General features: G+C 42.6%; 1 protein-coding gene across 17 annotated transcripts in view; it reads right to left on the bottom strand.

The window, feature by feature from the left end:
• tle3b (TLE family member 3, transcriptional corepressor b) overlaps positions 1-17,792 on the bottom strand; it is a 32,087-nt gene extending 14,295 nt beyond the window's left edge. For 6 of the 17 annotated variants that reach the window (XM_053616757.1, XM_053616758.1, XM_053616760.1 and 3 more), the window contains exons 1-7: positions 17,136-17,792; positions 16,500-16,642; positions 15,581-15,681; positions 15,372-15,435; positions 12,057-12,101; positions 3,101-3,163; positions 2,425-2,529 (exon numbers count right to left, since the gene is read on the bottom strand). In XM_053616757.1, coding sequence (XP_053472732.1) covers positions 2,425-2,529; positions 3,101-3,163; positions 12,057-12,101; positions 15,372-15,435; positions 15,581-15,681; positions 16,500-16,523 — 402 coding nt within the window. In that variant the 5' untranslated portion in view covers positions 16,524-16,642; positions 17,136-17,792. The other 11 variants (XM_053616743.1, XM_053616744.1, XM_053616746.1 and 8 more) reach the window with 5 other exon arrangements.
• Between the last annotated feature and the right edge of the window lie 404 nt (positions 17,793-18,196).

Genomic DNA, 18,196 nt, shown 5'->3' with positions numbered 1-18,196 from the left:
CACACACTTCTCTGACTCCCCCCTTTATGTTTAAGCCAAAGAAGTCCAAAGCTTGTAGAATTTGTAGGGGGAAAATGACATTTCTGACATTTTCACCCCTTAAATGGGGAAATCTATTAAAATAAGTGCTTGGGTACTATTTGGATATTGAAAGTTGCTAAGCGGATAGACAGCTTTCTGTTAGATCTCCGACGCAGTGCGAGCGAAACCTTCTGGAATAATCACAGAAAACAAACTGAACGCATATTTCCTCTCTTTCATTCCTTCGCTGTATCTCTATGCCTGCTGCCTCCTGCTTTCCTCTCCACTTCCCTTTCAATTTTTCATTTCCATGCTTCTTTACACCTCCTCCCTCTCCCAGTCTCACTCTCACCTCAGTGTGTGTGTGTGTGTGTGTGTGTGTGTGTGTTCGTGCCAAATGCTGCTGGCTCCCGATTACCAGTGAATCTTTAATGACCCCATCACCCCTCCCTTTCCTCTCCCACTCACTGCCAGGGCACAGATTGATCTTTTGCCATCTCTTTATCCAACAAATAAAAGCTTGTTTTTCCAACCGGTGTGTGTGCGCACACTAGAGAGTGTGTGTGTGTGTGTGTGTGTGTGTGTACCGTGTTTCTGCCTGACTGCCTCCCCCTATTTTTCAGCCATCAGAATAACAAGGAGACACTGAGGACAAGTGTGTGTGAGCAGTTGCATTAAACTGCTCTCACACACACCGAAACACCCCCGTACTACCCCCACCCCACCAAACCCCATTTCTCCAAACTGCTCTGCTGAATGGCCGTCTGCTAAATGGTGCGGTCCTCTGGACAGTTGCATTCAGCTGGACTGGAGGAAGCAATTACCTTGAAAATGGGGGTCAGAGTCTTGGCTCATTTGCTTTAATTGAATTCCGATATCTGGCTCGAGCTGGCCCAAGGCCTGAATCAGAGAGAGGCCTCGTGGGCCGCCTTAACCCCAAGTGGACTAATCACAGAGAGATCAGTCACTCTAACCTCCCACTATTCCCTCACTACTCACCACCATCATCTCAACCCTAAAATAGACTGAAGCTCGAACAAATGAAAGCCGCACACGGCGGCCTGTAATTGTAAAGGTCAATGAATTGGAGGAGCCGGCGTTGTTTTTGCATCCGTCACCTTTGGCCTTTCAATCATCTCATTATGTCAGAAAGGAACGCAGGGTGGTGTTTATACTACCCCTAAAAACTTCTTCCAGGTTGTTTTTTTTTTTTTTTTTAAAGAATAGCAAACAATTTTTTCATTTAGCCAAAATGTAATCCATCAGCCAAGATACAGTCGATGTCCAATGTCGGTTTCTATGAGGCTAACGAAGATAAAAGTAGTTTATCCAACAATACGACTTAAATGAAGTCTCTTCCATAAAATATTGATCATGAATACACGCCCTCTCCCTTATTACTTCAAATGGCATTTTCAAAAAAAAATTATTTTCCATATTTAAGCTCATTTAAGCAATGTCCAGATTTCTGAAATAATTCCACCTCGAACAGTGGAGATATGAGGGATGTCAGCAAGTAATGGATGCCCAAGTCACCCAAAAACATTTTGGTAACAGCAACAATCTTCTAATGGAGTAAAGGAAGCCTAACGACTAATAAAAGTCTGACATTACCGGTTTAAACCAAACACTTGGACACGTGTCTGGGCTGAACGACTACATCTAGAGTGAGAGGAAAACTGTACACTATATTTGTGGCTGTTCCTTGAACTGTCTCAGCACGTTATATTATTAATGTTGATTTCATCAGAGACTTCAAGCCTGAGATCAATTCCTACGAATTCAACTTCCTGTTAAACCCCTGTTATGTGTTCCATCTCTGTAAATACACAAGATCATCTGGAACACCTCCCCAACCATCCGGTTCCCAACCTGTTCCAAGCGCGCGTATACACACACACACACACACGTGTCTCAAATAGAGCCGCAAAGTAAATTATAATCACATGATAACACATTCTGAGAAAAATGGTGATGGCACAAATTAAACATGGCTTCAACACATTACATCACATGTTACAAATAATAAAAACAATAATAAATTAAAATTTAAATAAAAATATCAGACCACTAATGACCAGGGCAAATCTGCACAACACTGAAATCCAAACTCTGACCATGACTGACTAAATATAGACGTTTACGTTCATTTCAATTTATGAGATCAACCCAAATCAATCCTGCTGCGAGCTGTGTCGTTAACAAAACGACCGGAGTAACTAACAATCAGAAATACAGTTTTATCCGGAGCGAGCTAAGTCAAGCTATAAAGGACACAGGATGTTAATAAGCCTGTTAGGGCCTTGACGAAACGTTTTTCTCGGTTCAGTGCGAGGTCAGTGTAGGGAGTGCGGATTTACCCCAAGCCCTGGCCAAATGAAGGAGTAAGAGGGGTATACACACGGTGAGAGGCAGATTGGGAAGTCCACGTACCCCGATGATGGCATTCAGCTCGGTCATTGTCACTTGCTTAGCACGCTCAACAGCCTGCGCTACCTGCTGTTGGTGCTGCGGGAGAGGAAGGCAAAGAGAGGAGAAAAAAAAATGGATTAACATTTCGGCAAGGACGAGCTGAGCATCAGCATTTCTCCTCTACATCGTTCATAAAGAGGGATCTCGGGAATGGTTAAAAAGTCACCCACAATTTAAATAAACAAATAATGTGTTAATGGTCAAAACATGGCAAAGGAATCAGTTTAAGAAACAGTGAGAGTGAGCACAAGTGTTATTACATCACAAAACAAAAGAGCCCATCAGCCTCAGCATTCAAATACATGTTTCATTATTTCACTGCTTCAGCAAGAAAAGACAAAACTCCTAAAGCAGTATTCTCTTTGTCAGATACTCTATAGACTCTTATATATGGCTGATTTTGTGAGTTTATTCAACACATGGACATACCACATTAAGCCATTTATTGTTAAATATAGAATAAATAAGTAAGTAAGTAAGTAAGTAAGTAAGTAAGTAAATAAATAAATAAATAAATAAATAATGCTACGATGGCCTACAATACAGGTTTAGGGTGACTTTAAGGATATAGGACTACTACAGTTAAGGAAGTGAAGCATGCATTTACCTCTTGTGACAGAAAAGGCATGATTTGAGCAAGAATTGCATTGAGGCGCTTTGCAATCTCGGTCTGAAAGAAAAAAAGGAAAAAAACATTACAAAAGAATTGATGAAACAGTTGTTAAAAATCATACATCACTGTTTTACCTCCTAAAAGACAAAACTGTGAACATCTCAGCTGACTGGCAAGAAGTTAACCTCTATTGCATCATCAGCCACAATAACAGTCTCCACTGCAAGATTACATCAACCCAGTCCAAAACATGCACCAGGGCTAATGTGCTTCTCCAAAAGGCATCAAACGTGGCTGGCTGGGCCTCGAGCCCTTCTGCCCATCTGGTTGGAGGAAGAGGGGGATCGCACACACATCTACACGCACACACACACGCAAACACACAGAGCAAGAGAGCGAGATCGAGGGAAATGCACAGGAGCATCTGGCGTCGTCTCCACAGCTCTCCCTCATTACCTAGACAGATTATTTCATTAAGATGCTGAAATATGCTAATGCTGATTTGGGGCTGCGAGATAAATGATGGTAATGCTGAACAATTATCATTTCCCAATTCCCCTATATTCCACATGCACGGTCTGGCGTGAACCTCGTGGACACAAGGATGGAGGATTAAAGGAGGAAAAGGCACGAGAGAAGGGAGAAGATGGAAGGAGGGAGAGAAAAGGTGGCGCTTAGAGGGAGGGTGGGGGATGCGTGCGAGAGAGAGAGAGAGAGAGAGAGAGAGAGAGAGAGAGAGATGAGTGTGTCAGAGGGCGGATGAAAAGCGACGCGGTGAACAAATTGATTATAGGACAGAGCAGATGGCCCAGCAGGTGAGGCAGGAGAGAAACCCTTTTCTTTCTCTACCCGTCACATTCCGCTCATTTCTCGGCCCGTTTGCCCTGTGGGATTGTGGGAGGGTGCTGACCCTGTCCTGCTGCTCGAGGGGTCTCTATGGAGTCAGGAAGAAGGGAGTGGGGTGTGTGTCAGCCTGAGAGGTGCCCACTCAATCACACACAAAGTCTATCAAGCACAGCCTGTCTCACACACACACACACACACACACACACACACACACCTCAAACATAAACACGCAGCTCCATGGCACCTCATGAACACTGAGTGCCCTACACACACCCCCACCCACCCCTCCACATCCCCCTTTTGAGCCTCAGTGCCTCCATTCCTGAGCCGCTCTCCCATGTTGCCCCAGCAACTGAGCTGGCCCTATCCCGCTCCAAGATCATTATGGAAATTGGAGCTCTGTTTGACCAGAGCAGGCAGCGAAATCATATTATGCACACAGTGGCGGGTCATTAAAACGGATTTTCAGCCTGTCCGTCAGATCAACTCAGCCAATTAATGCGGATAAACGGGTCGAGGGAAGGAGGGGGATGAGGGGAGCGACGGCTCTTCAATAAGGGGGTGTACGATCCAATAGGACAAGCTGGTAACACTAACAAGAGCTGATTTTTTTTTTCCCCCCCTATGATCTATAACACTGGATGACTTTCACACTCACTCACACTTTGTATTGTGCAATAGCTAACGCATGGCTACGCATGCAACCCTAAATCTAAGGCACAAGCAGAGACGCATTCACATTAGGGTTTTCTCCTATTACAGATTCGCCTGCTTTAACAAGAGCACTTTTAATGGCACACTTACGAGAACAATCCGGCATTTGACTGATTCACTCACAGATCTCCCCATGGCAACAAATTTAAAATAATTTCCTTGTACTGAGGAATAAATAAATAAATAAATAAATAAATAAATAAATAAACAACTATTCCTCGAATAGCAAGAGACATTTTTATACAAAATTCGCTTATAACGGAAGCCTAATGGCAGCTAATTAAGACTTCTGTGAAAGCGTATTATTTTGTAGGTTACTTGTAAATTACTCTGTAAAATCTTTCAGACATGGGACTACTCCCCTCCCCCATTTATTCTTTCCACTAAGGATGAATTTGTGGTTCTAGCTGTAGTCTTATTCCACATGGATAACATGTGGGTTTTTTTGGGGGGGGGGGTTTTTTGATCTTGTTTTTTAATATTAAACCGCAGTGGCCAAAACTTGAATAAGACCGCATAAGAACTCTGGCAAGAGGATGAAGACTGTTATTGTTAAACGTAGCAGTTAATGGTTGTTTTGTGTTACATAGTCACATTCAGTATAACACTACGTTCTGAGTAAACAGGGTCCACAGGGACCACTGAAGTCGTTCTCTATGCCAATTGCTCGCCCATGACAGATAGATTGAGATTAGGTTGAAAAATGTTGGACGAGCTCCTCAAATGTAACTACTTTCCATAAAATTTGCATCATATCAAGGCCATTGATGCAAATGAGAAAATAATCAGTCACACAAGCTGAAGGCATCACGCTGTAGTCATACTAAAGGCTGCAGAACAGCTAGAAAAACCGAGACAGTCGGGTCGATTTCCTCCACCGTTTACTTTATTTACTTAATTTCCGTTTACTGCTACTGTACACAGCGAGATATCAGCCGTCTTGTGAGGAAGCGGTAATAACTGTTCCCTCCTTGCGATTTTCATTCTGTGGTGCGTGAACGGGCGGAGGAAGAAAGGGCTTATGGGTAGGTGCCGAGTTCCTCATTCAGTGGCCATTTCCATCGAGGCGTGTTGAAAGCTTTTAGTGCCGCTCCGTCACGCGGTGCGATAAAAAATAGGGCTGTGAAAACAGAGCCCTTGAGCGCTGAGGAGGCTTTTTGCTCGGCTTCACAATTCCAGGTGCTCAGAGCTGTCTAGCACCCCGTGAAGAGCACTCTCCCTCACTCACTCACTCACTCACTCTCTCTCACACACACACACACACACACACGCACGCACACACGGCCGTGTCAGGGCAAACAGGGAGCCATTTGCTTGTTGCTACTGGCGTTAGCCGAGTGGATGGAGACACTGATGAGGATTAAATATGGGCCACAACAACAAGGGACTGAAGCAACACCACTCAAATGAATCAATGCATGCACGCACGCACACACACACACACACACACACACACACACACACACGTTTGATTTAAAAAAAAAAAAGACCCACCATGATTAACTAATTTTTAATAAGTATATTTAACACCTGTAAACAACTGTTATCTCACTCTCACACACACACACGCGCTTGCGCGCACACACACACACACACGCGCGCACACACGCACAGCCCCACCCCCACATCTCTAATCCCCTCTGGCCCGAGGCAGAAAGACCGTATTGAGCAGTGATGATGTGTGAGTGGGGAGGAGATCACTGCTCTTCTTGGGCCATTGTTAATGTGCAGCAAATCCTAAGCTCTAACAGTTTATTGACGTCTGTGTTTCCCTGAGCGCTCATCTCCTGGGAGCGAGGCCAAGGGTCACAACCCAACTGGCCCAACTGGGACAGGCAGAGAAACCAGCCAGATGCTGCTGAAACCGCACACGCACACACCCACATCTCAACAGCATAAATAAAAAAAATAAAAATAAAATAAAAATAAATAAAACACACTATATTAAAGCAGAAAGGCCAGACTCATTTAAAACTCATTACAATTTCAATCCACTGCAACATGCACAGTATACTCGGTTCGAACTCGGTTCCGGCTCATTAACATACCGAAGGAGAACGTCCGTGTATTAAAACACGTCAGCAAAATCGCCGATTCTTTTGACTCGCTCCATAAAACTGATTTATAATGAACCTGTTCAGGACCTAAACACTTATTTAATAAGCATTAACAATATTTCAGAGCGTGCACATATTAATGAACATGTACTACAAGATCTGGTTTATACTGCATGTGTACAAACGAATGCATGTGCGGAAACCGTGGCAATGTCAGAGGTATTGTTTACACACGCGATTGTGTACCATTAGACAGCTAGTCAGAGATGAAACTTCCCGGTCGGCAGGTTCCCATGCCAATTAGTAAAACATTCATGCCAGCGAGGAACCTAGATTAAAGTTACAGTACAGCGAAAACATTTTCACCTTTTTAAAATGCATTACTCAGCTTGATTTTAATATTTTTCTCAAGCTACCCAAAACACACCTAAAAAATCAGCCATCCTCTCACCGAAATATAGAATTTGAAACTTACGCTCCTGAAACACAGCAAAAAATAAAAATAATAAAATTCTAAATGACCATGTGTATATGCACAATTTCCATTTAAGGTCTATATTCGGGTTGTATTCATTCATATTCCGCATACGAGGTTTATATGCGTACAGGCATCGGAATATTCCTGTATACATGGCTGTTGTAAGTCTGCCCGAGTTGCCATTCCTAAATACCTAGCCTACAGCTAAGCATCTGTTAGCACCCACAGTTCCTAGCGGACTGAGCATGCGCATACATCTCCGTTCAGTGGATTTTCTGAATATGGTGTTTACATGCAACAAATTTCCGATTAAAACAGGCATATTCTAGGGGTGGGAATCCGAATAGTACGGTGGCCAAGAAATACAAAACAGAAACACACTTTTGAAAACAAAAACTAGAAACACACAGTGACAAATCCGAAAACACATTAACAAATCAGACAAAACAGAAAAAGGTAGGTATATTTTGCGAATGGATTACTTACCGCTGGCTGGCTGGACAACACATCTGTCAATCAAGATATACAGGAAGTACAGCAAGCTGCGGCGCTGTGCCAGTGAAACTCAATTCGTGTGTGCATGTGTTAATATTTTTTTGTTCATACTGCGGTTAAAATAAACATTTAACAAATATACGACGTGTCCTCTGATCTGTCCCTTCTTCCAGCAGCCGCATAACATCACGTTCTACACGCAACGTTCTACACGTGTTTCTGCTGAAGCCCAGTAGCTGAACAACTGTCCTGGTCCACGCAGTTCTGCTCTCATAGCACTCCTTACGCCATTGAACAGGGAGTCATTTTTTCCTCTAAACAGACCTGCATCCTTTAGGTGTGTTTTTAGGGAGCGCCAGCTAATCTTTATATCATGGTATGTTAACAGCATATCCGAAATCACTTCATATGAACGTCCTTCCTCAAACTAGCGCTGAATAGATTCCACTCGCTCATTTCTTGCTAATATAAACTTTTATTCCAAAATTTAAAAAGTTTCCCTATGGACAAAAATGGTTTAAAGTAAACACAGGAGTCCACTAACGCACAAAAAACAAAGATGCTTACTTCCTGTATATTTTGATCCACAGAGGTTTCGTCCAATCAGCGGTAAGTAATCCATTCTCAAAATATACCTAATTTTCCATTTTGTCCGACTTGTTTGTGTGTTTTCGGATTTGTCGCTGTGTTTATAATTTGTTTTCATGTTTGCGTTTTGTTTCGCACTTCTGAGCCACTATAGAGCAGACTTAATCTGAATCGGGAAATCAGACTGCGGCATTTACATGACTCCACAATAATCATAATACTGCCATTGAATTGAATACTGATGTGCATGTAAACATAGTCCACGAGTTCCTAATTAATAATATAAATATTAAAAAAAAATAAAAAAAAAAATAAAAAAAAAAAATAAAAAAAATAAAAAAAAACACACAACCCCCCCCCCCACACACACACACACACATACACATACACATACACATATTTCATAGGGTATACACAACACCCAACAACAGTTTACCTGAGACTCAGCCACAGAGATAGAATGGATCCAATAGGTGGATAAAGGAAATTATTAATACGATTCACTGGGCCAACAGGGTTTAGAAAAAGTATGTTGCGACAAACTTAAAGTGGCTGGCCAAGATCCGTACAGTAGTACTGTAATTGTCATTGTGATTGCCTAAATATCTAACAAAGCGTTAAATACACCGCTGACAGACTGGTAATTATGTATTTATTTACTCAAGGCCTAAAACTGTGTCATTTAAGCCAAGATGAATCCTTAACAGCTGCAGTCACTGTGTAGAGAGAACCATCTTACATTCTAAATATCCTCCAACATATTGCAGCTGTACTTTAACACCAGTTGAGTACACTGTTGAAGCTCCACTAGTCCGAGAGTACATTTATACCACATCTCTGCACCACACCGTTTCCAAATCAGAGCTGGAAAGAAGTGCACTTTCAATTAGGTAATAAACAAAAGCAAAACAACAGTGAATGCGGTCCCCTTGTTCTCCCTCTGGAGTGCTCACTTCAGGGTGTATACCCATTTCCTCCAACGCAACACTCTGTGCCACCCGCAAGAACCAGCCACTTCCTCCAGTCCGCAAGCCGGCCGGCTGAGGAGCGTCTGCTTTACGTCCATAGCTCGTAGTTGGTCTGTGCATTGCATACATAAACCTATGGTGCAACCAACACGTGTGTACACACACACACACACACACACACACACACACACATTAACACACACACCCAAAAACAAAGGCCTGAAAGAAGACTGCCACATTCTGAGACCGTTTGCTTTGGCTCTCAGACAAGTCGAGCATCATCACCTTGGCAAACAACTCCTGGAAACTTCAATAAATTATTTATTTGAACAAGCTCTCTCTTTCTCTCTCCCCTTCACTTCTTCTCTTTACCTCTCTCTACACTGATAGAGAGTCGCTTAATGAAGCAGATGTTCTTTCTGAGCTCCTTAAATGATAAGCAAAAACTTCTGCTCAAACTAGAAAACAGATTTTTTTAAAAAAAAAAAGACAGACACAACAGCTCTGGATCAATCACATTCATTAGACAAGTTATTAGAGGGTGCCATGGTACCCAGAGCTCCAGCACCCATGTGCTAAGATATCCAGCTAGCTACTGATAAAAATAAATAAATAAATAAATAAATAAATAAATAAATAAATAAGACTGGCTGTTGTGCTGTATTATGAAAAGGTTTGGCTGCTGTTAAATAGGCTGCTGAACTAGCTGTTAGCTAGCAAGAACCAGCCATTTAATATGGAAGGAAAACAAAGGGGGACAGGCATATTCATAGATCCTGGCATTTTTAATAAGGGTAAAGGTCATTACCAAGCGCCATTTTAGCAGTTTCCTGAACATTAAAAACAAACAATTTGTCATTCTACACTGCTTTCCATGATTTAGATTACAAGTTAGGGGTATTTTAAGGATGGTTAGTGGGAACGAAAACAGGAAAACAGACGAAGAGAGCGAGGAGGCTTTGTGGCAAGAAGCAGCAGGGTGCCGCTGTAACGAGGCAGCTCAATGAGGCACGATAATTAAAGTTTCTTACTGACACTCAGACCAATACAATCCTCCTTAATGATGCCCTGCTACTCGCTCGGCCATTTTACCTAGCCCGAGGCTATAACGAATAACCAGACCAGACTGAAAAGCCCATCCACATGCTCGCAAATCAAACTTAACAGAACATGCAGATCCATTTGCTGCTTGAATTTTAGTTTCATGAACACACTAGAAGAGCTGCACAGCCACACCTCATCCACACCTGTGCACATAATGTGTTGGTCTACTCACTCTGGACGATACTGATATAATGGGAGCTCGCAAACAGGCCAGTCGATTAAGCTGTTTACTTTCAGCCCCCCCACCCCGGTTTGGACAGAGGAGCTTAGCGTACCTGTTCATGCCATCTACCACACACACACACACACACACGGCATGACTGATGACTAGTCGTTGCTGTTCTAAATCTTTACCTGAGAAAATTAACCTTGTGCAGTCTTGGATTGAGAGTGATAAAGCCCCTAACAACTGAGCCTCTACGCCTCATTATTCAGCAGCGCGGGTGAGAGAAAGAGAATCGTCCCATAGGATTTCCTCATATATTTAATCCAGGTGAACTGTAATGCAGATCCTGATATCCAACACTTAGGCACTCAGTCTGAATAATCCCTCTAGTTTACTCGAAACCGCAGTCTTCTTTCTGCAGCTCTTTCTCCTTTTCATGCCAGAACACAGATCCTTCACCATCACATAAAAGCATGTGCGACACACAATACGCCTCTCAGTGAGTCAGGCTAAATACAGAAGCCTGCGATACTTCATATATAAAGTGAGAGAGATGCACACATTTTGATTCATCTCATTCAGTCTTTCTGGTCTGTGTTATTTTCTTCATCATAAAGCTGAAGAATAATCGCTGTTGATGTCCCCCCCCTATAGAGCATTATGAATTTGGTGAGGCAGCAAACACAGACTAAATCATGGTACTGAAATATCATAATGCATTTCTGATGGATTACTTCAACATTTAAAATATTTTGTAAACAATTAGTACCATAGCATTCTTCAGACCACTCACTCAGTTAGCAGAATAGCCTTTGTTACTTACTAACTCACAAATTAAGCACCATATCGTTTCTTTTTTCCCCCCGCACCTCAGGTGCCTGAATTAGCACCATAGCATTTTTCCTTTTACCTCAAGTCTCTCAGTTAGCTCCATAGCCTTTTTACCTCAAGTCTCTCAGTTAGCTCCATAGCCTTTTTACCTCAAGTCTCTCAGATAGCGCCATAGCCTTTTTTACCTCAAGTCTCTCAGATAAAAGAATGGTACTCTCAACTTGCATAGTTAGCACTTCAGCCTACACTAAATGTTAAACAATCCCAAAATCTGAATAAAAAAAAATAAAAATAAAAATCTCAAAATAGGGAAACAGATTTCATGGGAGCTTAGCTTCATAGTGTGCAAAACAGTAAAATAAGTTTAGGACCACACATTCATTCGTGACCTGCTTCCTTTTTTTAAACACACACATGGCGCATTTTAAACGCTGTTGAAAAATAAGTCACGCTTAACCCTAAGCCGTGGAAGTCTCTCCAAAGTAACACTTCACTTTTATCACCCAACACGCCTTCTTACACAAAGTGTTTATCTATTACCGGTAATTCTTCACATGCGCCACATAATTAACCTACCTCCTAAACCTCAACTTCAGTCAGCACACAAACACTGCGGCGCTCAACTGCAGTTACACAACAAGCATTAATTATGTTTGATGAATGAAATTGAAAAGAGAGCTTGTGGTTGGGATGGGTCACATACCTGTTTGTGCATTTCAATGTTGAGTCCATAGGACATCTCATAATACTGTAAGACAAGAAATGGATAAGATTAAGCAAACACGTACCCCACACACACACACACACACACACACACACACCTTATCTAAATCTAATAATTGAGACAGAAATGCAAAGAGGATCTGGAAAATAAAAGACACAAATACTTTAGCAATGCATCATGCAACACCCAAGGTTGTTGCTTTATCACACTTATGTATTGACAGCCTTAAGGAATAATGGGGGGGGAAGGGAAAAAAAAAAAAAAAAAAAAAAAAAAAAAAAACCATGCTTCCTTTTATTGCCAACAGATGAATCATTGTGGCGTGTACACACACATTATTTGGAATAATTAAACGGATGATCACAACATGAGAGTTATTGCCCAACGTTTTCAAAACGATAATACAGGCTAGACAGTAAAATGGAAGCAGTACTTTCTTTTAAACAAAGATATACTGCATTGCTAATACATCAGTCATCCACTACTAGTCAACCAGGAAGTAGAAAAATATGAAGAGACTCCAACTGCTAATTGTTCATGAAAGCCATCAAGAACATCCTAAACACTCCTGAACTTGTTTGCATTTCAAACAGTGTCATTTGTGTACCTTTAGTGTGTTTGCACTGAGGAACACCGTGATGTGTAGTGCACAATTCATTTGCAGATGATGCACTAAAACCAACAAAAACCCGAGGTGTCGAATTTGAATTTTAACTCCATTAATATCCTACAAATGTCAGGCACCACAGACATTTATAGTACACAATACAGTGCGCCGTTGCAAACACAGCCGCAGGTCAGAACACGCAGTACTGTTTACTGTTCGGATACAGATGCTCAGTTTTGCTATGAGTCAGAGTTCACACACAAACTAAGGGTTTCTCAAGGAGTCACACTTTGTCCACACCTCCTCTCAAGGTGACCGCACTGCAATCTGATCTCGCCCCACGTGAGCCTTTCAATCTCATCTGTTCTAAAGTGCAGCTACTATAACCAATCAGCGGATGCTTTCCATCAGCCTGCTGCTATCTGAACCCGGATGAAATGTTCCGGAAGATTCAGAGATACACATCAGGTTAGATCTACCTCATGCTACGCTTCTGAAATCTTTTTTTTTTTTTGGCTTTGTTTTCCTCCCATCACATTTCCATTAACTCATTGGGTAGATGTTATTAATCAAAGTGACACACAAATGAGGCCAGAACAGATGTTCAGCATAAACCTGAGCAGCTGATCATTATTGGTTTTGCTCAAGGACTAAAGAATTTGACCTTGTGACCATCAGGTTACTTACACACGACCTCTGAGCTGCCACATGTAAAACGTATTAGTCATTAACTGTACGTGTGCTTTCTAAAAAGGAACGCAAAATGAACTGCATTTTAATTGTGATGTTTAATCGATATTTGCCGCCCTCTATTAATCACACGGTCGACCGCAACACTCTGAACTTTAGCTAAAGTTGGCTAATTAGTGTGTTTTTATTGACTTGCATCGCAAGCTCCCAATTCAAAACACTTTAACTGTATTTGGTTTCACACTCTGGTGACAATAACTTCTGTATATATTAATCCTGAGTCTAAATGTGATTAAATTATCATTTAAAAAAAATTAACTACTCTTACTGTGAAGGCTTCCCCCCCCTACATTTGAAAGAATGCAAAGTGTTCAATAATAAAGTGCTCTTTTCTGTTCCTGAACACCTGGGATTAATAATGGTGCGTTCATAATTATTTTTTGAATTCATAATATTGTGACTTTATAATTATCATCACAGCAGCCCTATTCGTTGCCAAGCCTTTGAGAGATTGCGCTTGTATACACTGCATGCTAGATTAGTACGAGAGTGTATGCAACACCTGTCTAACATGCAGTTAGATCTGTTCAAAAACAAACTCACTCATTAACATCAACCTTACACTGATTCACTCTCACAGGCTTATGACTAGATCCCTCCTCCCTTCCATTCGCACTTCTGCACAACAAAGACTATTATAGCCAATGACGTGTCGTAGAACACGCAACCCTCCGAGTTAGCAATATCTAATCTGTGGGAGAGAAGGATGACCATCACCCCCAACTGCTAACATCAGCTGATTCTCTGAACGTCAGGAAAAAGCCCCCCCTACAGTCTGCTTCGGCTTGTTTATCTAGCACTGCCCTTTATCACATTCACCCTGCATTCCTACGAAAAATAATATTTAACAAAAGTACGGGTATGTCAAGTCAATCCTTGCATGGCCAAATAAGATAAGAGAGGCTGGTTAACACTGTCCAACACAGTGCCTGCTCTTACATCACCGACTGCAGGAACTGCTTTTCCTCTCGCCGCTCCCGAGTTTCCAGAAACACGAGAACCCAAACAAGGGTGAACGGTGAGCCATTAATAAATCGATCGATCAGGATGAAACAGCACTACAGGGTGGGTTTGTGTTTGCTGGCACTCGATCGCATGTGTTAAGTGGAAAAATTAAAATAAATTTTTAAAAAAGACACGGTAATTGTCTGTCTGTTTAAAAATCCTTGCACTTTTTTTTTTTTAAATCCAAATCTCCAGCTGAAGCAGTCTCGGAATAAAAAGGTACATTTCGTCGTCGCTGGGGCGGTACCGTCAAGTGTACATGTTTTGGAACTTGTATACTCGGGAAAGCGGCTGCAGTGTACCTTTAATGAGGTTTTACAGTCCAGTAATGTACCTTCAATTATTTTCCCCCCAAAAAAGTAAGATATTCATACAAAAAAATATAAAAACATTTTTGATGGTACCGCCCTAACAACAACAACAACAACAAAAAAAAAAAAAAGTACAGTTTGTTACATTCTTTTCCGAAAGCACGTCTGTCCCTTTCTTAATACAGTTTTAAATACCGTTTGCACGTGTTAAACATTTGAGATGCCACCAGCATTTCACCTGATCCAGTGAAGCCACAAGTACACAACCTAACTTCTACTGTAAACAACTGGAAATGAAACTTTGCTAGACAACACACTGGTCTGTATGGCGCACCGTGTATGATGGGAAATTACAGACAGGCAGAAACAAACTCACAATCTGACCTGCTGTGTTTGCAATTCAGAAAAGGAAGAATTACGTGAATTACACCCCATCCCAAACACTGACCTATTCCATTTTCACAATACACACACACACACACACACACACACACACCTCTAATCACAGCAATCACCCCAAACACTATCAGTCTGGTAAAAAGGGCTGGTAAAGCATGCATATCTGAAGTGTTGTGATGTTGTGGAGTACACGCTGATAAAAGAAGCACATCTGGCTCTCACCATGACATAGTGACGCTGCATCTCCGTCTTCTCGTTGGCCAGTTTGTCGTACTCCACCTTCAGGCTAAAGCAAAGCGGAGAAAAAGAACAAGCACTTTGACGCAGGAGACGTGTAGAGTGTAGCGTGCATCTCTGATTATCGTTAACCCATACGCAGTGCATTTATTATCTCTATAAATGTGCGACGATTTATGACGATCGGCGTTTACCTGTGATACTGGGCTTGCAGGAACTGAAATTCGTCTTTGATCCGGTCACACGATTCCGCCACCGTGAACTTGAACCCGGGTTGCCCAGGCTGATGAGGCGCCTGCGAACAGCAAAGATCATTTTCGCTCACACAATCTGTCACAAAGTCAAGCGACACTTCCAGGCTGCACCCTGCCACCATTACCAAAACAATCACACCAATCTTTGCTATTAGGCTCCTGTGCACAGGCTGCGTTTCAGAGACACACACACACACACACACACACACACACACACACACACACACAGAGTAATGTGACTCATGGAAATAACCGCCGCTGGTGTCAATAACACATTTCATGCTTCCTGATTCTCAGGGAAATTATATTTCATCTGCGGGCTGAGCCGTGGTCTGTCAGAGCCGCCCATGCGTTCCCTGGGAGCTCGGCCCGCTGGTCGTTTTCGTGCTGGCGGGAATAGCTGCCATCACTCAACAGCGTTCTCTGTCACACAGACGGGTCACTGCGTCTAAACAGCCTCGGAGAAAAACTGTAACCTGATTTCCACCCCCCTCCCTCTCCCTCTCTTTCTCTCTCTCTCCCTCCCTCCTTCACACCCTCCCTCCTTCCCTGCCTGGTCTCTTGTCTCAGATCCTCACCAGCTCATCACAGAGACACCGTAACCTCTCATTGTGTGATCTCAAACTGCACCGGGGTGCTAGAGTTGTTTTGTTTTCTTTCCTTTTTAGCACATAATCAGGCAATTGGGGTGCACTCGGGCGCAAACAAGAAGGCCCCGTTTGTTTATTCTGGCTGTGAAGAACAGATATAAAGAAGCACTTTGTGCTCAAGGGAGCCTTACACGACCAAGTGCACATCACTGAATGGTGGAAAGGGTGATCAGAAGGAAAAGAGGAGTCATTTTAGAGCCATTACTTACCGGATGCCGGCCCTGTGGATACATCTTGCGTGTATCCCTGTGGGATCTGGGGGGATATGGAGCCTTGGGCAGATCGGAGCAGGTGGACAAGATCCCCCTCGGTACCAGAGGTGTCCTTCCACCCAGTCCTGCTCTCTGGTCGACTTGAAGAGAACAGACAGTCGAAGAGAAAAGAGAACACAGTGTTGGCAGGATTGCAGCAGTGTTAATGTATGGTTTAATTAGTCTGAACTGGTGAATGATGGGAAGGAAGCTCCGAGCTTCGGATCTCTAACAAGATCTCTTACGATCTCTTCTGCTGGGGGAATTGTTGTTGTTTTTTTTTTTGTTTGTTTGTTTTTTGGTGTTGGTTACTCGGTTTGTTTTCACTCTCACAGCCTTCAGAAAATGTAGCAACACATTACTGTTCATACTGCACCCCAATGTCACACGAATCAAATCACTGATTTACAAGCGATCTCTAATGAAAGCTGTTTATCTCCAGATGCAGGCTGTAAAACAGGAGCGATAATAAAAGGGGGAATGGAGTCTATAAGTGTAACGACGCTGGAACTGACAGCTCTGAACTCGCTACAAAGAAAAGAAAAAAAGAAAGAAAGAAAGAAAACAGCAATCCTCCTATTATATCCGTTATACCTTTTGTCTCCAGTAAATCCAAGATCCCGGCAGTGAGGAACACGTCCACACTGTGCACACTCCGCGACCTGACTCTGTGTTAGAGGAAACGACTCTCTCTCTCTCTCTCTCTCTCTTTCTCTCTCTCACTCTCTCAAGGCTGCAACGCCTTTCCCGACGCGCGCGCCGCTCCAACCGTCGAAGAAGGTTCGTTCAAACTGTCGAGTTTCTTCTCGCGCTCTGACAAACAACAACAAAAAAATTTCATCCCGATCCCAACCGTCGCTCAAAAACAGCCGAAGTCCAAATCCGACATTCGGGGTATATTTAAACAGGTTTTCGACGAAACAAATAGGAAAACAAAACCAAAAAAAAGAAAGTTAGTTCACACCGGAACGCGCCGCTGGTCCTGCTCTATAGCTCTCGCCCCGGTTCCACTCCGCACCACTCTCCGTACCACACACACACAGACTGCCCACTGACACAACGATTCAACTGCCGCGAGAAAGACGCGCCACAGCCAATCAGATCTCAGCAAGGAGTTTATCTACACGCACCAATCAGAGCGCGGAGTCCCCACGTGGGCCGCGCCGCCGCCTTGTGCACTGATTGGACTGTAAACATCTGACCTCATGTTCGCCATCTTGGATCTAAACGTGCTTCTTCTTCTTTCTTTCTTCCCCCCCTTTTTTTTTATATATATATATATATATATATATATATATATATTTCCTCCCCTCCCCCTGCTCTCCTTCAGACAAACAGCTTACATGAGATACGATTGTTCGAAATCTTAACCACAGAAGTTGAAATCTCGGAAATGCGTATATTGTGCGTGAACAAATTCATTCGGATGGAGACATTAACGGCTCAAAAGACCGATCGCTGCAACACAAAAGTGATCAGCCAAATCATACGCAGAGCAGGGTGTTTAAAAAGCACTCAGGCAAAGGTGAAGCAAATGGGCTTCCAGGCAGACGACTCTCTGGAATATAGTGTGTATTTATATACAGAGACAGATAAATACATATAGATATCGTGTACTTTAAATGTTGAATTATTTTAAATATGAGCTTGGTGTA

Source organism: Ictalurus furcatus, chromosome 27 (genome assembly GCF_023375685.1).
Source record: "Ictalurus furcatus strain D&B chromosome 27, Billie_1.0, whole genome shotgun sequence".
NCBI classification, from domain to species: Eukaryota; Metazoa; Chordata; class Actinopteri; order Siluriformes; family Ictaluridae; genus Ictalurus; species Ictalurus furcatus.
Note: the sequence above shows the minus strand (reverse complement) of the source record. Positions and strands in the feature narration are given on the sequence as shown.